We start from the raw sequence: 23310 nt of genomic DNA, 5'->3' as shown, positions 1-23310 counted from the left end.
GCCCCTCCCTCGTTTTAACCCTTTTTTTTTTTTTTTTTCCTGCCATAGTTTGATTTTCCACGCGGAAAATGTGCTCTTCTATTTGTTTCCCTCCACGATCAATTCGGCTAAAATTGCTCCTTTTTTCCCATATGTTTGTGTTTTTAATAACTCCCCCCTCATCTTTTCTTTTTGCCATCATTTGTAATTACCCCTTTTTAAAAATTCCATCCGCGGTTGTAAGGTGCCAGGATGGGTAGAACATAAAATAGAGTTGCACTCTTATAAAGCCCCCCTTCCGATGCGTATCGGAAATGTTATGGCACATACGTTACCTTCTCCGTCCGCGCAGTTGTCTACCGGGTGGGACGCACCCCTGAGAGGGGCGAACTCCTTTTTTTTTCGGGAGATGTTTCTCCAGAATGGAACGAATAATGGCACGTTGGAGGGTACGCCCAGTTTCGTTACGTCATGCTAGTCACATGAATGGGCGCTGATCAAAAAAAGTTAGCGAAATGGAGAAAGCGAAAAAAAAAAAAAAACCTTTGACCTGCGATCCCCCCGTGCAGCCGCTAAGAAAGAACAAGTTAAGACGAAACGCAGATGCAACGCCCCAACGAACTGGACACGAGATCATGTTCACCCCTTGACACACACATTCTAATCGTTGTAGTTAAAGCTGGTTCCCTTCTTCTTCATGCGCATCTGCTTCTTATACTTGGCGCTGGAGATCTTGTTCAGTCGCTCCTTCTCCATTTGTTCCTCAAAAAACTCGTCCTGAATTTCCTTCACCCAAAGTTTCTTTTTCAAGAGTATTTTCTTATCCTCCTCCGAGAGGGCCTCCCACCTATACGCAGGAATATTCAGGCACTTCCTCGTAATGTATAATTTATCCCCTTCATCATATTCATCATTTAAAATGTGGTACTTTATCAACCACTTGATGTTCCAGAGAATATAGCAGATAATTTGCTTCGGAAGAATGAACAGCTTAACGATTATTAAGTCGGAGAAGGCAAACTGTTCATCCTTTTTCTTGTATATAAGTCCCATCTCATGTGCCACTTCAACTTCGATGTCTTCTTCTACCTTTCTCTTCATTGCCATGTCATAGGTGCGGAAATCGGGATGCTTTACCCCTATCCTATTTTGCACCTCCTTCTTAAAAGCTTTATTTTTGGACAGCTTCTGCACCCGCCTCTTCATTTCATACTTATTGTTCAAATATTGGAAACCACATAAAAGGAAGCCTATAATTATTAACGCAATTATCACCTTTATCAGCTTGAACACATAATAAAAAAGGAAGTAGATCACATTGAGGAAACTGTTTGGGTTTTTCAAAAAATAATCATAGTATTTTCTCGTTTGTTTGTTGGCCAGAACGGTGTATGCCTTGACAATTCTTTTTTTCTTTTCCAAGTCGTAGCTATTTTTCATGTTCATCAGGTGCCTGTGGTAAGACGACCTGATCTCGTTAACACTCGCTTTTTCGTTCACACCTGCAGGGAAAAAAATTTTTGACGTTCGCGTATGACTGGGGGGAACAACGTTTGACCTCGATTCGCACTTCCCCCGCGGTGGAGACAGCCATTCGTAGGACTGTCATGCACTTATTTTCCCCCGCTCGTCTTACCTAAAATTCCGTAGCAGTTCTCATCGTTGCAGTAAAACCCACTGATCAATTTCTTGAAGAGGCAGTTGACATTGTTTACCAGGAGGAGGTAAACCAACGCGAAGGAAAAGAAATATAACTTCATTTTAGTCCAGGGGGGGGGCGGGATGTTCATATACATATATACATCCTTAGTTTCCTCGCAGTTCGTTGCAATTAGTGTCACTTTCCCCAGCTTCTTCTTTGCGCTTTCGCGCTATAAAAGGCTTACAATAAAGAAAGTCAAAAAAGGAAAAACGAAAAATCTGGCAAATCAAATGCATATATTGCGCTTACGCAAAGGCACATGCACGGAAGTGAAAATAAAAAAAAAATAAAAAAAAATAAATCTTAACGTGGGGCCAAAAAAGTTGTAAAACCTGTTCGAAATTGCTCAAATTGTGCAAACTTTTCGGAACTTTCAAACTTTTCAAAATTTTCGAACTTTTCAAAACTTTCAAAATGTTCAAATTTTTCAACTGTTCAAAATTGTGCAATGCTGTAAAAATCGTTCAACCTCTGTTACCCAATTGCGCACATAAGCTCTCACATTATGAGGGAGCTCCACCTCCCCCCACTCTTTCTTGGCAACCCGAACCTGTATGCACACCAAAGGAAACTCATATATGAAACCTTTCCCAAATGAGGATTTCCATCCGTATGCTATGGGTGTGGTTAGATTAGCTGACTTCCCTCTCAGGTGATCCATATCTATGTTGGCATCCTCAAACAGGTTATACAGAAGTGCACTTATATGCCATTGCTTTGTGTATGTTTACCCCTCCTCCTTCCTGGCAACAACCCGGTTGGCAGTCTTCCCATTTAGTAGCATACCGTTCGGTTCATACAACACAGATAAATATTCACACATAAAAGGGAATTATACATCGTCAAATGCATGTAGCTTTCAAAGATGACACTCACCTGAAAAAGCATCAATACCCCTGTCAGGGCAGCGTACTTTACAACCCAGTTGTCCCTTTTCGCCCGATCGTTTTTTACCGGCAAAGCGGATTTCGTTCTTCCCCCTCTTACATGCAAAATGTGTATGAACAACACATATTTTAGCACTTCGGAAATTATATTTTTTTTTTTTTTCGCAAAAAATTGAATGCATGCCAATAAAATTATGCCACTGTGCACTCAATCATGTAGTTACACCCCCCTGCGTGCTCACCAAAGGCGAGGTGAATGGGGGTTGAGTCAACCCCGTAGGTCGCCATTTAGGTCCCAGTTAACAGTTAATTTGCGCCTGTTCGTTTACTCCCCGACAGATGCATAACCCTCCTTTCCTACCTTTGGAAGGTCAACACTAATGCCTGTTTTTATGTTTTTCCATGCAACACACCGACCTCTTCAGAGGGTTCCCCGTCACTTCGCTCTGCACACGTGAATGATATTATTACACCTGGACATTACTCCACTGCGGAGGGAAACACACCCTATGGTCCTTTGCGTAAAGTCATTTTTCCTCATCCTCCACTCGATTAAAAAGGAATAACATGACATATATTGATGCGTCTGCGTATTTTTTTTTTTTTCCTTTTCCCTCGCCCAAGTGAAGCGAAAAAAAAAAAAAAAAAAAAAAAAAGGTAGAACAACATAGAACAAATCAGAACAGAACAAACAGAACGATCAAAGTGAACCAACTGGGGAAAGGGACTGCCCATTTTCCGATTCGTGTAAGTTCACTTAAGCCGCACATGTATGGCCCCTACCACGGAACGCACAAAAATGGTAACCCCTCGCACACGTATTTGGCTCGGAGCATGTAGGAACTCAGATAACGAAATGACTCCCCAATTGGGCATGTTCCACCTGACTGGAAATGGCCAAAAGGAAGAACTCCTTTATTTTTTTTTTTTTGGTAACCTCTTTGTGTCCATGCGTAATTTGTGTTATTAAATTTGGGCGAATTGGGACGAACTGCGGTGATTTTGACTTAGCTCTTTTTTTTTTTTTTTTTTTCCCTTTTCCTTTTACGTAAAAAAAAAAAAAAAGGAACGCCTTTCTGCGCACTGTTCACGGAAATCAAAATTAGGGTTAGGTAGAAGCAGACCAAAAAATCGGGCACCCTTGAGTGGACGTTTCCAAGCGCCTCCGCCGCGGGGACCATCCCCTTGTTCTGGGGGGGGGTCAAATTTACCAGTTGGCAACCTTTACCCTGGTGTGTTTTTCCATGTTTTCCATTTTTTGTTCTTCTTAATTTTTTTTTTTTTTCCATTTAACACAATTTTTGCTCTCTTTAATTTTTTTCTTTTTTCCATTTTTTCATTTTTTCTTATTCTGCGGGGAGGCGCTCAACTTATGTGTAAAATGGGCGGGGTGAGCGAGGCACCGAGAGGGGCGGGAAAACACGCCGCAGGCACAGTTACACCACGCTCTCACGGCAACCCCAATCTCCTAAACTGCCTCTGACGCCCCCTGTGGCGAACATTCGCATTTTTAAACCCCCCATGTTGGAATTTCCACGTCGTGGTCCTCCTATTTGTCAATAGGGAAAAACAGTTTTCAAGTGTAATTCGCGCCGTGAAAAGTGTGACCGGGAAAAGGTAAGCTAAAAAGAGTAGCCCTAAATTTACAATTCGCAATTCGCGCTTCCCGGTTCCCGTGGCACATGCGGCAATTGCAACTCGGAACGGCGGGGTGGTGTGAAACGGTGATGCCACCCCTATTTTCCCCTTATTTTTCCGCCTCTCCTGCACCTTCTTCTGCCTTTTTCCCTTCCAAAGAAAACATCTACTGTGCTTTATACCCCCACTCGTCCATGCAGCCTGTTTTTTTTTTTTTTGGTTTTTTTTTTTTTTTTTAACTTCGCGTTCTATGATTCCACGGCAAAAAATACAGTTATGGGGAAAAAAAAAAAAAAAAAAGAACAGATAAACAAGTAAACATAAGTGTATATTAATACGTACAGCTAAATGCAAGTAAATAAATATAAGCAAATAGAAAAAAAGGAACCCCCACCCCCCTGAACATATTCTCACGTTTGAATCTACCCCAAATTTGTGTAATTAATGAATTGACTTTTCCTGTGAAAATGGAATTATTTGCATTATCCATTTCTTTAAGATTTTTTCACAACTCGCTGATTTGTTAAATCTGTTCTTTTTTTTTTTTTTTTCTTTTATCACATTTCATCACATTTTACTTTATTTTATTAATATGTTGTAAAAAAAAAAAGGGAAAGTATTGGCAACATGTAACATTTACGCAACTGAAAAGCGATGATTTTATTTCCTCCATTTAGCCAACTCATTTGTGGTTAGTGAAGTGTGCCGTATACTTACACACCCCTTTATTACGAGTGTGTACTTATCCGTACGCTCTTTTTCGCGTTCTCATTCGTGTGCTTATGCTTTTACACCTGCACACACTATGTTAGCTCGCGCGTTTGTGTGCATCCACACTGTGTGTTCCCTTTTGTGTGGTTCCATGTAATTCGCAGTTCGCATTTTCCCCTCGAGGACCATGCGGAACGGCAATCCCCCTAACACGCAGGAACGGGTTTGTTAATTCAGCAGCTTTTCCCGCGCTCCACGATAGTTGTTCGTTGCTACATGGTCGCTGCTGGCCCTTGTTCTTGCCGTTCTATACCCTTATTCTTTTCATTTGTTATTTGTCCCTTATTCTACGCTCTTGTTTTACACCTTTGTTTTACACGCTTGTTTTATGCCCTTGTTTTACGCCCTTGTTTTACGCCCTTGTTTTACGCCTTTGTTCTCTGTCGCACCGGTCGACGCGTTTGGCCATTCTCCATTTGTTAATTTGCCCCCACACCTGCATCCCATTTGTAAATTTTTCAACCATCCCGTGCACGTGTACGTGTAGGAATATACACATATACACACACACACGTGTATGCATTCGCGTAATTCCCCACATGACTGCTGCTATTTAAAAACACAGTCAAATTCAAATTAAATTAAAATAGATCTTTTCCTTCTCTTCTTCTCTGTCTCCCCCTCCTTTTTTTTTCTTTCATTTGCATGATCTGCTAAATTTTAAAAATAAATAAGAAAGAAAAAATAATTCTTATTTTTACGCGCACGCAAAGTATGACATGTGAACCATATAGATTAATCGAGCTTGTTGCATATTTTTTTTTTTTTTTTTTTTTTTTTTTTTTACATGTCGGGTTTAATTAAATTAGCTGTAAAAAATTAAGTTTGCTCATTTGAAAAAAAAAAAAAAAAACTAATTAGTTTGTTGAACTTTCACACCTCTTCTTGAAGGAAAAGAAGTTGTGGGACAATTTTTTAATTAACTATTTTTCCTTGTGCTTGTATGTGTGTGCGAATGTGTATGTTTATGTGCACACACCTGCGCCTACAACTACGACGACAGTTACATGTGCACACCTTGATGTGTGAACTTTTTTTGTAAAAGCGCCTGTTCACTCTCACAACGGCGTATCTTCTCATACGTGCGGATGTGCATGCACAGTATCCCTCGTTCCTCACGAGACCCCTATTCGCATGTGTGTATTGTAGCATTCACGCCTTGCAGCAACTTCTCTCAAAAGGCGCGATAAGGGGAGACGATAAAAAATCGTCACGAGAGGGGCGACCGTTATAGACTTATTCACATGCAAGCGCGTGTCGAACTGGGTTTACTTTAGCGGGGACAATCATAGTTCGATGCACCTGCATTTGTCAAGCCATCTTTTTTTTTTTTTTTTTTTTTCCTGTTCGTTGTACAAGTTGCACAGTTTATGCTTCTAATCATCGATTCGATAACTTCCACATGTGAAGTGGAAAATATACCATCCCAACAGAACCGGTCACTGTAGGTACCCACTTGTACACACCACTTGGGAAGGCGCAAATTGTATGTTCGTTGAGGGAGAGTAAGATTGATACGTTGAAAAAAATCTATAAAAAAATACACACAGTAAAAAACCAATAAGGGGAGAGCCAAAGGACGACTCACGTCGGCATCCGCGTGGAGACGACAAGTACGCACACGCAGGAACACGCAGGAACACATACATACAGGAAGATACATGTGCAGCACTGCAGAAACGCCCCTTCGAATAGGTGAACCAAAGAAGACAACGAAATAACGTACGAGGTATCATTGTAAAATTACTACCATCCCGTCACTTAACTTTTACGTGTCTCCTCCGATTAAGTCTCATGTGTGACACTACGAAGGAGGACCCACTGAGCGTACACACCGATATTAACTAAAATGAGTAACTTATCTAACTGGACCAATGGCATAGAAGGTGAGGGAGACCAAGGAAATATGAAGGACACTAAGAAGGATCTACCAGCCGGAGACCCTACATATGAATGCAAAATGAAAGAGCTGCAGACATTGGGATGTTACAGTGAGGTTACTAATCTGGGGGAAGCGGCTAGTTCATATATGCAAACCAGTGAACACGGATCTGCGGAAGAATCTACCAACTCGAATGTTAGCCTGGTAAAGGAAGGACACATGTGTGAACAAGTGAGTGCAAACAATGACATTCGCCTTGAGGGGCACGACTCGTGTGTCAATACTTTGTCGAACTCGGCGTTGAGAGGGATGGAAGTCCCTCCCCAAAATGTTGAACGAGATCAGGGTGACGCAGGTACCCTTGCGGGAGGAAGTGATCAATCAAATGACTACCAAAGTGGACCTATGAATGACCACCCGGGTAACCACACAAATGATCGCGGAGCTAACCAGGGCGAAGCCGCACCCCCCGTGGAAGACAAGCAACCCTTCGAAGTGAACAAAAACAATTTGCACGTCGGACAAATCGAAGAGGAGCAAGCGGATGGATGTGTCAAATGGACCCCCCAAGAAGAGCATAGCAAAATAACAAAGGAAATTACTCAACCCGCGTGGGGAGAAAATGACCATTCAGAAAGAAGTCATTCGAACGATGTCAATGATTATACACTTTTTGGACAACGAGAGAGGGAAGCAGTAGAGGTGGAATGTATGAGGAATGTACCTATCGAAGGTGAAGCGTTCCCAGGGGAGGACCCACGTGGTGATTACTGCGATGCTGATAGGGAAATTTTATCGCCCATTCAGGAGGAGCCAAACGTACTGATCAGTTCGGATAATCAGTACGAACCTGCTCAGGTAAATACATTCAGCAGTAACTCCAAGCAAACACACGGAGAAGGCGAGGAAGTCAGACCCTCTTCTGAAAATAACTCGAATGATGGGATCGCGAACAAATTAACAATCGCATCAGCCGAGGAGGAAAAAAAAAAAGAGGAAAATTTTAACATACAGGAGAAGCAAAATGGAAAATATAAGAATAATGACGAGGTGATAGAGAAGGAAAATGGGCCAAGAGTTAGCGCCCCCTCCGATGAGGCAATAAATTGTGGTAGTCTAGGCACTGATGCCAGTAGAAGTAGTGACAGCATGGGAAGCAGCGAAGGAGCTGCGAACCAAATCGAAGTGAATAGTCAAAAATGGGCCAATCGTGAAATAACCCAAAATGAATACAAAAAAAAAAGAGACATTACAGAGGTAGGCGATGATTCCCTTTTAAGTAACGCCAAAAAAAAAATTAATTTTTCTAGCCCCGTTAATAATGCCTTAATGTGTAACCACCAGGGGGGTGAAAACTGTGATGCTAACGAATTTGAGGGAAGTAAAATGAGTAGTCCCCCGTGCGATGCACTAGGGTTTAATGCGGTAAAGGTCGATGTGGTAGGGGCCAACAAGCCAAATATAAATGCATGCGCACCCATGCCATCTAGCGAATTGATAGCTGCACACGCAACGGAAGGTGTGCCCCGTGAGCAAGCCACTACAGGAAGGGAAACACCAAGCGATGTTTTACAGCCATGCGATATTGCCCTTCCACCAAACGGGATCGTGCATGCAAACGCCCCACCGAACGTGTGTACTACTCCTAACGCACCAGAAAATACATGTGATGAAATTCACGACCTGGCAAGAATAGGAAATGCTAACATAATGCCTACCTCGGTGTATTCCAAAATGGACGCTATTCCTCCAGAAACGCATGCAGAAAGTGGAATATCCCCACCGGATGAGGTCACACATGCGCATGCACCAGTGAAAAAATTGCAATGGACACATTTCGATGTGTGTAACGCTGAAGGGGAATTGCCGAGGGGGGAAAAAAACGGAAAAGATGGAAAAGATGAAACAAACATAAGTAGAAGCGCAAATGAAAAAAAATTAAGCAGCCATACAATTGTAAGCAACCTTGAAATAGAAAATAAAACAGAGCCCAAAATAGGTGTAGAACAGGAAATAGCTGTGGAACACGAAGTAGGTGTACAGCGTGAAATAAGTGGAAAGTGTGAAAAAAGGGCGGAAAACTTTAAAAGCGAAAAAATCGCGTCCAGTGAGAAAAATTCCAAAGGTCAAAAAGGCACACCAAGAGTGGAAACCACGCAAGTCGCACTTCACACACCGATGGAGGAAACCGCGCACGCGCCAAACCCCGCAGGCAGTTCTTCCCCCGATATAAGCAGCATGAGCTTCAACGAGGTGCCGCTGGGAAACCTGAACCAGGGCCTGAGCAATAAGCAGATGCAGAGGCAAAACTCGAAGCAGTTCCCATCCGACACCCAACCTTTCGCCATAGACCAAGGGACAAACACCTTTTCCACAAACCACCGCAGCAGTGTCGAACCGGTAGGAGAGAACAACTTGCAGAAGGATCCCCCTATGAAAAATCTAAAAAACGGCGCCACCATAAATGATCACGTAGACATGTGCACATTAGGATCAGAGGACCAAGGAGAAGAGCTTATGGGACACCTATCCTATGGAACGAATGGACTTATCGATGATGACCTGGCAAGGGAGCTTCCTTTGACAAGTCCCAAAACAGCGGATGTGGCAAACGCCCATCAGAGCGGAACTAGTCTACGTAGTGAAAGCGACCTAAACGGCGTGAGCGATCAGGGAGCTGCCGTCTTCATGAACGTCGAGCAGCTGGAAAATTACCTGAATGAGCAAATCAGGACGAACAATCCGGTTCATAGGGAACTTCCACTTGACACCATCCCCAGACAAATAATTAAAAAAAAAACAAGTGAAGACACCACCATTCAGGACAATGAAAACGACCACATGGAATATAGGAACAACGAAATGGTGATGAGAAAAATTAGTCAAGATACGATCGTTAATGATGTGATCGAAGAAGGTAACATGTCCATGGAAAGGAACAAAGAAATGATTTTTAAAAAAATTACCGAAGAGGTAGCCATCAGTAGTATGCATAAGCCAAACGGTGGTCACGTGAGTAGCGATCGCATGGTGAAAAATGTAAATCTAGACACCACCATGAGATGCATGCAAAGTGGCAATATCGGAACTGTTGGTAAGGACATTATCCTGAACAAGCTGAGTGAGCACGAATCCGTGGGAGAATTGCTTAGCGGCATGCACCACGTGGACGACTCGAACGAAGAGAGCACGCGTGACGATCTGTACCACCACCAGCACGTCCTATACAACCAAAACAATCAGATGAATGGTCGCAATTTTAAGGAAGAAATAAACCCGCAAAACATGATGAATTTCCACGATCAGCGAAATCTAATTAGCTGTGCACATAACGATACCCTGGGGAATCAGTGCGAGGTAAACGGCGCATATAACAACGGCCTGAACAACCACACTATGCGCAACAACACCAAAGAAGTAGACACCTGCAGTAACGTAGATTTCACAGACGATAAATACAGCCAATGGTTCGACACAATCTACACAGTGTGCGTAAAGTTGGACGACCTCTGTTGTAAGTTGAACTCGGATTATCCTCACTCCATGAACATATGGGAAAGTAATGGCAACCCGAATGTGTACGATTTGAAAAGTGCATTTCAGAACAGCAACAATTTGAAAATGTTTTCGCAGAATAATCAAGTGGACAAAGTTTCTGCTCCTCTCCCTGCAACTGTTCCACCGAGTATTTATAACGACCTAAACAGCAGTGACAGCAGTGGCAATAGCAACTACAGGTATGCAGTTACCCAGGTGAGCAACCACAACGAAGGACCGATGAAAAGGCATGACCACTTTGCCCAGGATAACTTCGAAAATGGTCTCTCTGCACATGTAAAAAATAATTGCAAAGACGGTAGATCCATATACGGAATGAATAACATAAACAGCAACAATCAATACGTCAAAGATTTGGCCCACGTCTACTCATCTTGTGATGATCATTTAAGGAGGATCCAAACGAAAGGTGAAAATGGAAAAGGTGGCAGGAAAATACAACATGAGTATGCTCTCCAGAGGGAAATGTACAACCATGGAAATAGCAACACCGTGCAAGATAGTACCCACCTTTATGACAGAGAAAAAAACGGCATGAAAACAAACATCGCAGTCTTACCTGGTGCGCTTTCGAAGGACGCCCTGGAATTGCTCCACGCGTATGGCAAAGTCGAACTGTATAATGCGCTTCCCCAGTATAAAGGACACGGTGATGGTACAGACCGGGCAAACCATACCAACTGTGGCCACCGCAGCGCCACCCCCTTCAGTAACGGCATCCCCAACGTTATAAACAACAGCAGTATGGATACACACCCCCGAAACGGAGACCCTCTATCCATGGCCAAATTTCCAAACGCAAAGGAATTCATGCAATACGTGAAAAATGAAAACAATGACGGATCCCTAAACGCAAATAACACATCAGCAAACACCACCAAGAGAAAAAAAGGAAGCAAAAGAAATACAACCAGTAACAACAAAAGTGTGGAAAAAAAAAATATAAAAAAATATGGAACGGTCAATAGAACCAATGCCAAAATTATAAAAAATGAAAGCGAATTTGAGTACCTGTTAGAGTTATCCGATAAAGAAGGGCCTAACTTGGAGAACCCCGATGATCTCAAATGTGATGTTGCAGGAGTTTATTGGGACAAGAGAAGCTGGATTGCCTCCTGGTACGACAACGGCAAGCGTTACTATAAATCCTTCTCTGCAAAGACACATGGTTTTTATAAGTCTAAATTCTGGGCAATCAAAGTTAGACTTTCCAAAGTTAAAGGCCAAACAATATTTGGGAAGAATTGCCGCAAGAATAAGGACGCGGAGGGGAGTAACGGTGTCCATAACAACCTCACCTTTAACAGCTCCATTGTAAGTGAGAACAATAACGTACTTCTTGGGAATATCTAGCGAGCCGCGGCAGGTGCATGTCAGGGGGAAGGCACGGTTATTTTTTTTTTTTTATTGCCATATAGAGTTGGTACATAAAGCAGTGGAAGTATATGAACTGGTGTATAGGCTAACTTGTGCATATCAACCTGGTGGAAAAAGAAAAACGGAATACTCTTCCAGGTGGAAAAGCAACCACGCCGAACGGTACCCCCCTCTCCATTTCACTAAGCAGGAAAATGCTTCCTTTGTTTTTACGAAGAAAAGAGTGACTGACTCTGTTGTAACCCTCCCCTGCGTCAGTGTCTATGTAGCTGGGCGTGCCGGCTAGCGCGGAACCCGGCAAAGAGCAGCCATTCCGGCATGCAAAGATACACATACATATATATATTTATTTGCATTTCCATTTACCCCCCTTTTTACATACATGAGTGTTTCCTTGTTCACCCATTTGCGTTGTTTCGTGTGAGTATGTGCAAGTATGTATTTACTCATCTGCACAGTAATGCTTCTGTGCACGGATTTACTTGCATACGTATTCGCCTAATCATTTGTTCCCCCGCACAAGTTGTTCTTGGGCACGCCTCCTCGGTGCGCCCTTTTTGTTGTTCTGTGTTGTCGTGGGGACGCATTGCCCCGCCTCCCATTGTACATGCAACCCTTCAGTCATTTCACGTCACCATGTTGCCATTTTTTTTAAGGTAAAAACTTAAAATCTTCAATAAAGTGAGCTTTATAAAGACTGAGTTGCGCATATTTTAACACTCCCCTTGTTGTCACCGTAAAGAACAGATATAGGCCGTTCATCCGAAGGGTAACCCCCCTGTTGTGTTATGGCGGACGAGATTTGCACCCGTCCAAGGACGAATACATATTTACAAACTTGGAAAAAAAAAAAAAATAATAATAATAAAACGATACCTGCAGAGCTCCGTTCAAATCACAACATCGATGTGTACGCCCTATTCGCACGAATGGGGTGATCGCTAAACGGGTGGTTCCCCCGATGATGGAAAACCTACCATGTGTAATTACCGCAAGAGGGGGAAACCAACACAATAAAGCGGAAAAAAAAAAAAAAAAAAAGAGAGAAAAAAAAATCACAAACGCAATGTCCTATTAACAATATCGGCACACTCCTTCGCATTGTCAATATAAACCGTATGAGTCGCGTCAGGCAAAATAAATTTCTCGCTGGAGGGAAAGTAATTCTGTATAATGGATTCGTACTGCGGCATGGTATAGACTAAATCTGACTTCGTGCCGATTATGAAACTGCAGGGGTTGTGATACTTGTACTGTTGGTGATCTAGTGGGAAGCTAAGAATGTGGGGGAGTTCTTTGAATATGGTGTCGACGTTAATTTTCCACACGAGGTTTTGCTGTTCAGCGGGAGGATCCTCCGAACAGCCAATCGCGTCCGCAGCACCGACGAAGTCCGTCCCACCTATGGGCTTATCCACCACTCCAGCTGCTTTTCCCACTTTTGCCTTTTCCTCCCTGAGCGACGAGCAGATGAACTGCTCGAAGGAGCTGGATATGTCAGGGACCTGTGCTCGGAGGTGGGCCACAAACTGGGCCTTACTCCTCGGACGCAGCTTTGTCTTAATATTAAAAAGGATTTTTGTCATATGGCTAATATTGTAGGGAAGCTTCACATGGTATTTCTTTTCATTATAATCAAAGGGAAGGATGTCCATCACCACTAGGTGAGAAAAAAGAGACTGGTTTTTTAGCGCACAGTACATGGATACCTTCCCACCTAAACTGAAACCAACTAAACAGCATTTCCTAATGTGAAGCTCATCCAAAACTTTTTTCACATCACTTTCCATTTCTTCATATTTCATACTATCTGTATGTTTTGAGTTGCCATGGTTTCGTAAGTCCAGGGTTACAATTTTATTGCTTTTTAAGCTTTTGCTAAAAACACGAAAATTATTTTTGCTTCCATAGCACCCGTGAATTAACACTATTGGGGTGCTACTGGTCTCCTCCTTGAATATATTTGTATTATCATAAACGGTCAGTGCTATTCCGTCGATTACTTGTTCTACTGAACTTCCGGGTATTTTTGTTTCGAATGAGCTGAAGAGGCGGCTACTAGGTGGACTCCTTTTTCCAATGCTCCCCGTGGCACTGCTTATTCGCCTTCTACTACCTTCATACCATTGCATATAATTTGCACATTTTATTTTGTTACACAGATGTGTGATGTTTCCCTTCCTCAGAACACTTCGCATTTGCTTTTCGCCTTCACTTGGGTGTACGCCCTGTCTGTGGGTTCCTGTGGATTCCCCTCCGGAATTAGGGAAGAAGCACCTGCAAAGGTTCACTACGTACAAAAGCGCAAAAATAGTTCGCGCAAGTGGTAAAGGCATACCGCTGCCAGAACTGCAAAGCGAGACTGCCAAGTTAATATACTGCCGCTTCCCCGACAGGGGGTTCTCCCTTTCTTCGCCTACTCCAAATGTATTCTCCGCAAAGAGAGAAAAAAAAAGGAACAAACAGTCTGCCCCCTATACTACGTCACAAAATGGAGAACACGCTTTTGCAGCTCCTCTTGTAGTACATCTACAGAAAGTCCCTTTTTTTTTTTGTTATTTGACTTAATTCTGTCATTTCTTCCTTTCCGTTAAAGTTCTTCCCACCTGAGGGTTATTCCTCCCCCTTTTAACGCACACACTCGGATTTATAATTTACGAAGGAATTTAATTTTTTTTCCACTAAAGGCGGTTTCACATGTACGTTGTTGTGCCTGAAACCGCAATGAAGTCAACCCCCTTCGGGTGGAACGCGAAATTGCAAACTGCATGAGCCAAATCAGAGCTCATTTACCACGGGTTTCAGCATAGGAACAAGTTGGGGGAAGAAAAGAACTGTCAGAGGCACTCACATGTGTAATAAAAAGAACGGCAAACATCGTAAAAAAAAGGAAAAACGGAGTAACATGTTAAACGGGGATGGCCAAGGGACATAAATTCCTACAGACGAGGTCCCCCCCCTGTGTGTACCTCCTACCAATGTACATACATTCGCGTACTATCCAGAGGTGTGTGAAATGCCCCCCGCTGTTGCAGGCGGGAAATAACTCAATGATAACCCTTCGTGTTACCCAATCGGAAGGAGCCCACCACAGCTTTGTGACTCCATATGTGAAGCGTTTAAAAAATAATAAGTGAAAAATGCAAAAAAAGGGGAAGGAAAAAAATTATATGAACCTCGAAACATGTGGTCTTCCCCCGCGTTGTCACCCACCACCACCGTCACAAATGCTTCGCCAACCTTGGTGGACCTTTTTCACTTCCTAAAGCTGCACAATATGTTGCGTGACTCACCCCACGTCCATACCATACCCCTCGTCCTCCCCGAGGTAGTACTGACCCATGGGGTTGACTTCCAGATCATCCGGTGGGCCTTCCCCTACAAGCCATATAAAATTCTTGTCCTGGATTCTACTCAGCCCTTTCCTTATGTTGACAATACTTTGCTCACACGAATCTGGATTGTCCTCATAAGTTTCATCCTCCGGTGCATTCTCAGTATCTTCACTGCCCTGCGATATTATGCTCCTGGAATTGTTTCCCATGTCGCTGGAGGAAACCATCGTTTTGAAGTTTCCGTCCCTTGTGTAATCCCCATCAGTTGCACAATACTCGCCATCCACTCCTCCCTCCTCCAGTGGTGGGGAGTACCCCCCCTCACTAGCCATGAATTGAACCCCGTCCCCATTTTCACCTAACCGGTTCAGAATATTTGCTTCGTCCCCATAAGATCCATATCTGCGCAAACCTTCTGAGTCCTTGTAATTTACCTTCCCCCTTAGATTAAACTCGACTTTTTTTTTATGCTCATAAAAATTGTTATCTACATTTTGATTACCCCCTTCGTCTAATAAGGAAAAATTTACAACTTTCCCCCTGTAGACATCATCACCCCCCCGATCGTTCAAACCAATGTTGACATCATTTGGTGCTGTGCCCACTTGGTCAGAGAATGAGCGAATTATTTCATTTACCTTCCCGCGTGGGCGATTATCACCCTGCCCTAACCAACTTCGTATAGGCGTGTTCCCTATAGCGCTGCTCCGGTTGGTTGCATTCCCAACCGATGAACCCCTGTCCTTCCCATTTCCCTTCAAACAGTATACTTCCCCGTTTGTCTCCATAAATTTAATATAGTTTACCAGATCTCTATTTTCATCATCCATAAGCCTAGATGATAACTTATCCTTAACGTTTAGCAGTTCCTGGTAGTACAGATAATTGTAGACGTCACTCGGGTGGGGCAAATAGATGCTATTGCTTGAGCGGCCAAATTGTAAGTTGGACCGATCATCCTCGATGTCCCCTCTGGCAATTAATTTTTGACCCACCAAGGAGTTATAACTCCTAAATGGTTTATCATTCCGACTGTTACCCTTATCCCTTACATAATTTCGGGTTGCACCTTTTTTCGCATCATCACTGTTCCTGCCAAACTGGATGCTCTCCCTTTTGCTAAGTGGGAAGGACCTCCACACACCACGTGCATACAAATCGTACTCATCATTATGCCTCTTCAGACTGATGAAGGAAACTCTAACAGTTCCGTAGAATTTACTTTTTAAAACGTCCATTAATTTTATAAACCCGGATGTGTATTGGATTCTTTCATCCATGGTCAGCTCCACATTGGGGCCATTCCCCCTTCTGGAGGATGTTACCCTGTTTGAGTTTTCCCTTCCTGAGGACAAACCGTTGAAGTTGAAGGTGTAGACCCCCCCAGTGGGATTCCCCAAAACATTGCAGACGAACAATTTAAAAATATCTCTCAACTTATTCTTCACCAAATTTACCAAAACGGTAGTGACAAAATGCCTGTTCCTTTCATACACCCCCTCTATCTTCATAACCATGCTATTTATGAACAGCTTATCGTACGAGTTTTTATTCATATAAGATTTGATGAGGTTGTTCTTAAATTGATCTCTTCTTCTGAGTAGCTCCCTCAAGACGCTTACCTTATACCTGTCTACAATTTTACTTAGTGCGTTGCACAGGTATATGCATGAATAGCCAATACGTAAGGCATTCGAAATGGCTAGCTCATACTTCATAAAATTGACTTCAAAGTTTTCGTTACCTCTTATGATTCTTTTCTCCAAATTACTTTTATACTTTTTTAACTTTTCATTTTCTGTCATCAATTCGGATATCTTGTTGTTGTAATTTTTTACTTTCTTGTGAAGGTCAAATGTGGGGAATTTCGTGTAAATATATTTGTTCGCACCTTCGATCCTGTTTTTATCTGTAATGTAGTTGTCTTCCTTTTCCAGATGCATTTTTGATCCACTAGTTTCTATGTTGGATAGTACGTCTACGTGATGTTCAGAGTATGTTCTGCCCTCACCATGCGGTGCTACGCAAACGGAGGGAAGAAGCGGAAAAGACACAAAATGGTGGCTATCGGTGTGATCGTCTCTCCTTCGTGTCTGTGCGGTTGCAATGTCACCATGTATTTATCCCTTCCGATGTCCACCTGAATTGGGCAATAACATGTACACATGCATGCGTTGTTCCAAGTGGAGATAATGAATCTTTTCTCCGTTTGACCAAATAAGTCCTCACAAATGCGTCCACAAAGACTGGGTCAAATTGAAAGATAGCACACTTCGCGCACAAACTGAACTTCCTACAGTTTTTAACTTTACTGACATGAGCACATATCGAAGCGAGTAAAAAATTTTATGGTTGCCCAGAGGGTACTTACTAAACGGAAACACCAGGAGGAACCAAAAAAGGCAGTTCAAATGGATTTCTTCGCTATGGGGCAGCAACGAATCCCGATCGTCCCACTGCATAAAGGAGTAAAGAAATAGGTAGACACAGGAAAAGACGAATGGTGATATTTCAGTGACACACATATATGTTGCATCAAATGTGGAATTCGCTCTAATAATTACACAAATGTTTGCTAGCGTGATTAAAGAATCAAACGAATAGGGGTGTGTGCACAGTTACGTATACGTAGTAATAATATGCGTAGGAATTCACAGAAATGTAATCTCAACGTGTGTGAGAACACAAATGGAGAAGACATTACCCGGACACACCGTTTCTCACAAGTACGAAGTAATTTGAAAAAAAAAAAAAAAATTCCTTTAAGTATCGGTCAAAAATGTATGTTCGGGGAAAAATACGTATACACCCGCAGTCAGTGTTGTGTACATGTTTGTGCATGTCCAAAGCCGAAGGAAAAAAAAAAAAAAAACTTGGATATGCAAAAAATGGCAAGTGCATGCGTACAAAATGAAGTCTGCATTTAAAATGGTTAACTTGAGAACGAATTGAACTTGCGAAACAATCTACTCGCTCGAGCAAATTTCCAGGTGATGGCCGTGAAAATGTGTTGACAGTCAGTCATCTGATAAGAGCGCGTGGGTCTGCAAAATTGGCACATACAGGGAGAAGGATGAAAAAAATGGTAAAGCGGTTGGAGAAATATTTGGAAAAAAATGCGAATAAAAAGTGAAAAAAACAATGAAAATTGTAACACACTGTTAACGAATTTGAAACATGCTACAACATTCGGGCTAACAACTTGAGGCAGGGGCCGACTGGCATCAATCATGTCATTTATGTGCAGCGCGTGGCTCAACCATGCTGGAACTTTCAATGACATTTTTGGGACCCTCTTCCACGGTTTCTATTATGTTGCATCCCCCACATGATGCCACAGTATTTTTTAACAATTCACATCACTTACCACCATGTCATACGTACACATGTTGCATGCATACAGACAGGTGAACCAAATGGGGGAGCCCCCTTTGGGACAAGTAAATTTCACCATGTCACATGCAGAAAGCAGAAATTTTGCTCTCTCAGTTTTTCCCTCTGTCCTGAGCAGTGTAATTCACGCGCACAAATATGAATACACTCCTGTTCACACAGCAGTTGCCAAATTGTGCAGGCAACAATGTACACGCACATTTGTGTACACGCAAATGGCTCAATCATGGGGAGGGAATTTACTTGCCCATTAAAGGAAAAATAAGACCAATAAGAGTGTACACAAATATATACATGTGTGTGTGTGTGTGTTTTTTTTTTTTTTTTTTTGTACATTTTGGCGAAATGGAGTGACATTTTTATTTCATTTTAGCTAGCTGTTCAGAAAATATGAAGAAAGAGGAAAAAAAAAAATTAAAAAAATAACAATGTCGCAGAATGGCTACTCCCGCACTGGACACAGAATTTTGTACATCACGCCGATGTTGTTCCTTTTTCTTATTCTCCCCCTCCCCATGAGATATTCCTTATTCGATGGAAACCATGTGGATTGCAACGTGCGTCTCTGTTGGCTAATCTGCACAGGTTATCACTTTTTGTGACGATTAAAGTTCGGGGGAGCATGTTTCCCTATGTGCATCCAACTGGACAGACACATATGATAATGTGCGAGCAAACGTAGCTCAAAAGGAGTTGTTTGTTTAGCACAAAGAAAAGACGCATCCATATGGGACGCTCATTCTGTGTTATTTTGGACGAAAGAAAGTGCTTGCAAATTAATTCACTGAGCGGAGTAACGCCATGTATTAAACAGAAAAAAGAAAAAAAATGGTTACTTTTGCTACCCCTGTGCAATGCACCATTTCTACGTTTTGCCTTACCCTTCCGATGTTCCCCTTTATGAGTACTGATAATCGGGGGCCGCAATATATGCCTTGGATTTTTTATTTCTCCTATTTTCAATGTAATTGTAGCCATGATTTAGCTTGTGCTCGTCCCACTTACATTGCATATATTCATTAAACCACTTAACGCACTTTTGGTTGCTGACATCGGGGTTCATGTGGAAGGAATGAGTTAGCAAGCATTTATACTCCTCTATGGCCAAATATTTACAAGCATCATTAGGGTTATCAACATTTATTCTGTCCGCGTACAAATTTAATTTATTTCGTATGTCATTTTCAGTATTTAAAGCATACATGTCTTTGTTAACAATGGTGTTATTGTCTGTGTTTTTAAAATTGTACAGCCCATGATTATGTGCTAGTAGCATTTCCCAGTCTGAAGAAAAATGCTTTTTTCTGTTTGGTGTCTTAAATCCTTCCTCTGGATATAAGTCACCGGCTATGTTACTATAATTTATGTTTATGCGATCCTCCGATTTGTTCACTTTGTTCTTTTCGAAAATAACACTTTTGCTAACAGGAAATGGGTAATCTATTGGTTGGTTCTTTTTGTGATCTTTATCTTCCTCTTCGTATACTTGAACACCTGTGTACCTTTGAATTTCTTTTTTCTCCACTCCGTATTTGTATTTATTCAAATTTTCATTGCTATCGATGAATGGATTTATGGGAATTTTTTTTATCACATCAAGAATGGAGTCGTTGTTCTTCCCTCCATTGGTGTCATCGAAGGGGGACTGCGCGCTTTCCTCTTTTGGTACATGTTCACTTTGTGGCGCATCTTCACAGTGGCTTATATTTCCCCTTGGGAGGAAGGAGCTAAAAATCTTTAACTCCATTTTGATGGGGAAGGTTCACCAGGGAAGGCCCAGTTTAGAGGTTCTAAAATGGCTTCTTATATATTGAGGTGTGTAATATTCGCTTCTTATCCTTTGCGTACGCATCAGTTCGTTTGGTCGTTCAGTTTCCTAGCCATTTGGTTATCCCTCTTTTAGGCTCCCGCTTGATCGTCGTTCCTGCGCCCTCTGCAACAATCTCGAAAGCGGCGCGTTCAGCGAGTTCCGCGCACACGACTGTGATGTGTTGGATATATTAAGCCGCCTTTACTTTGCTTTCCCCAATTTGCGCACTTGAATCTTTCTCCTTTTAGCGGATTGCTTATTCCAACTGTTGAAGGGTATACATTCCTCTCACTTTTTTTTTTTTTTTTTTCTATTTTATTTTTTGGTCAGGGTGAGGCTATCTCTTCACCTAGTGTACTGTATGGTGACATGATATCATTTACGCCAACGTTTAACAGTCATTATTTTCTTAATGTGCATACGGGGCTTATCTCCTTACCGTTAAATTTTTGCCTCACTTATACTCTTGCATAAGTTGGGAGTGGCAACGGAATGAAAAAATTCTTCTTCACATATGAACTTTTTTTTCCGCTTTTTCCCCCCATGTAAAAAAAAAGAAAAAATTCGCCCCGAAAAAAAAAGAAAGTGCAGACCTTTCAAAAAAAAAAATATTTATATATAGAAAAAAAAAAAAGAAAAGGTCGCAATGACAGAACGGCGTTACTTCTACAAAAGTGGATTGAATTAATTTTCTTTTTTTTTGTTCTCTTATTGTCCTTTTTCGAAAGTAAACGATTATGTAATATAGAAACATATTAGGAAAAAATATACCAAGCAGTATACGTATCAATAGCATACGAGAAAACATCACTACGATGGACGTATAATTTTGCAGTTGCGCGCGGTTGTCAGAACAAAGCGGCGCAAAATGGAGCATGCTCGCATGGTACCTCCCATGAATCCTTTTTTTTTCCACTTGCATACATTTATACGTTAGTACATTCTTATTTTCGTATTTTCCTTTCTGTATATTTTTGTTAAATTCAAGCCCCTCCCAACATTGACGGGGGCATAAACACGTTGAACGAGCCCGTCCTGTGGTCTCTGCAAAGCGCAGCGCGTAGGACACCACATTAGGGAGGTCAAACGCACGCTGGATATGAGCCCGCATCGTCGTCACGACGAAGTAAGAACCTTTGAGGATACATTTAAGTCGATATTCAGCGCACTTTCCCCGGAAATTCACTACACAAAAAATGGTCATAATGGCAGAGGAAGAATATCAGAATGTTCCCCCTGAAAATAACAACAGTAACCTGGATGATGAGATCGATGACCTGATTTATTACGTAAGGACGGGCGACATTGTGGAAGTTAAGAAAATCCTTGAACACGGAAATATAAGCTCAATTAACAATGTGAAGGACGAAAATGGGAACACCCTCCTTCATTTTGCATGCGCAAATAATAATGTGGACATGATTCGCTTTCTGCTATACGAATGCGCAATTGGACATAACCAACTGAATGCCAGTGGGAATAGCCCCCTCATGTGGGCCATACAGAATAAACATTGTGAAGCTGTGAAGGAAGTGCTACTCTTCGACTACCTTTTATATAGCAAAGAATATACCACAGTGGAAAGAAAAAAGAACGAACTGTATGAACATATGAAGGAAGATTTTTTACCAATGTCCCTCATGAAGGAAGAATACAAGCTGAATGCCCATGTTAAAAATAAAATAAACTCGATGAATTTTTTCGGGAGCATTCTCACGGACGATCAGAGCGGCAGTAGGCAGAATGTCGGGGGTGCTACTTTAAATGGCCAGGGAGAAAAATGGGGGAGGCAAATTAACCTGTACAAGGAAGCCAACAAAATCGACCTACTGAAGAAAAACGAATTCAGCAAGAGCATTCTGTCGGAGGCCTTCAACGCCCAGGACGAAAATATTTTGCACCTCGTTCTGAGCCACCCCATGTCGAGTGTGCTGGACGAGCAAGATAAAAACGCGATGGATGGCATAAACGGTGTAGGCAACTGTCAGGACAGCGCACCCAGTAGGCATAACGGAGAAGCCTTCACGACGAACCTGGAGGATGCAAAAATAATTCAGGAGTGCACCCATCAGTTGCTCATCAACGAAAAGGCAAAAGTAAAAAACGCGGAAAGCGAAGAAGAGGCCATTATACGGATAAGAGAAATTGGACTAAACTATTTTGGAAATTCATTTGAGGATGGAAAAACATCAGGAGAAGAGATCCATTCGCATAATGACATTACCGGGATTAATATTTGGGAGTGTTGCCTCATGATGAGCAAATGGATCTCCGACTTGTGCCTCGAAAATAGCACACCATTCAGCAACAAAGTAGTGTTGGAACTTGGTGCAGGAAGTGGACTAGGGAGCATTTCGCTCTTCACGCATGCAAACATTTTTCGCAACGGAACTGGTCAAGGACCGGACCAAGTAGTCATAAGCGATGTAAACCCGTTCACTCTAAATAACATTTCGCATAATGTCCTATTAAACGAGGAACTCTTTAGCAAACTAGATCCAACATGGAGGAATAAAATAAAAGTATGCAACATCGATTGGACCGATGAAAATACGTACCCACGTGAAAAGGAACAAATTGTCACATATGACTACATTATTGGGAGTGATTTAATATACGATAAGAAAATTGTACCGTCACTTATCCATATAATTAACTTAACTTTGAAAACAAAGGGTATTTTTCTCTATTTGTGTAGAAAGAACAGGGATGGGTCACAAGAATTCCTCGAACAATTAAAAAGGGGAAATTACGACATACAATTGTTCACCCCCCCGAGTCACTACTTCATCAGCCCCTTCCTCAACTTAAGCCAGGACCTGTATGAGGCAAAATTCTCCGAATTTACCGACACCTCCAACTTCGTCATGATGCGCTGCCAGAAATATTGAGGGGGAAAGGAAGCGGGAGGTTGGGTATACTTCCCGCAAACCCCCTTGTGCAGGGAATTATTGAATATGCTACAGCCCATTTTGTGG

The 23310-nt window shown here is 42.1% G+C and overlaps 6 protein-coding genes across 6 annotated transcripts; 2 read left to right on the top strand and 4 right to left on the bottom strand.

Annotated features, from left to right (window-relative positions):
- Window positions 1-639: 639 nt before the first annotated feature.
- On the bottom strand, window positions 640-1739 carry PCOAH_00027680 (Uncharacterized protein; the record flags this gene model as incomplete). Its single annotated transcript, XM_020059573.1, has 2 exons — window positions 640-1481; window positions 1616-1739. 2 exons carry the CDS (start codon window positions 1737-1739, stop codon window positions 640-642), a joined length of 966 nt encoding a protein of 321 aa, XP_019915165.1.
- Window positions 1740-6826: 5087 nt separating this feature from the next.
- Window positions 6827-11770, top strand: PCOAH_00027670 (Uncharacterized protein; the record flags this gene model as incomplete). Its single annotated transcript, XM_020059572.1, has 1 exon — window positions 6827-11770. The coding sequence occupies one exon, from the start codon at window positions 6827-6829 to the stop codon at window positions 11768-11770; it is 4944 nt and encodes a 1647-aa protein (XP_019915092.1).
- Window positions 11771-12849: 1079 nt separating this feature from the next.
- PCOAH_00027660 (Uncharacterized protein) lies at window positions 12850-13992 on the bottom strand (the record flags this gene model as incomplete). Its single annotated transcript, XM_020059571.1, has 1 exon — window positions 12850-13992. The coding sequence occupies one exon, from the start codon at window positions 13990-13992 to the stop codon at window positions 12850-12852; it is 1143 nt and encodes a 380-aa protein (XP_019914942.1).
- A 1091-nt stretch (window positions 13993-15083) lies between these two features.
- Window positions 15084-17072, bottom strand: PCOAH_00027650 (Uncharacterized protein; the record flags this gene model as incomplete). Its single annotated transcript, XM_020059570.1, has 1 exon — window positions 15084-17072. One exon carries the CDS (start codon window positions 17070-17072, stop codon window positions 15084-15086), a length of 1989 nt encoding a protein of 662 aa, XP_019914801.1.
- A 2348-nt stretch (window positions 17073-19420) lies between these two features.
- Window positions 19421-20269, bottom strand: PCOAH_00027640 (Uncharacterized protein; the record flags this gene model as incomplete). Its single annotated transcript, XM_020059569.1, has 1 exon — window positions 19421-20269. One exon carries the CDS (start codon window positions 20267-20269, stop codon window positions 19421-19423), a length of 849 nt encoding a protein of 282 aa, XP_019914936.1.
- Window positions 20270-21528: 1259 nt separating this feature from the next.
- On the top strand, window positions 21529-23223 carry PCOAH_00027630 (Uncharacterized protein; the record flags this gene model as incomplete). Its single annotated transcript, XM_020059568.1, has 1 exon — window positions 21529-23223. The coding sequence occupies one exon, from the start codon at window positions 21529-21531 to the stop codon at window positions 23221-23223; it is 1695 nt and encodes a 564-aa protein (XP_019914955.1).
- Between the last annotated feature and the right edge of the window lie 87 nt (window positions 23224-23310).

Source organism: Plasmodium coatneyi, chromosome 9 (genome assembly GCF_001680005.1).
Source record: "Plasmodium coatneyi strain Hackeri chromosome 9, complete sequence".
NCBI lineage: Eukaryota > Apicomplexa > Aconoidasida > Haemosporida > Plasmodiidae > Plasmodium > Plasmodium coatneyi.
Note: the sequence above shows the minus strand (reverse complement) of the source record. Positions and strands in the feature narration are given on the sequence as shown.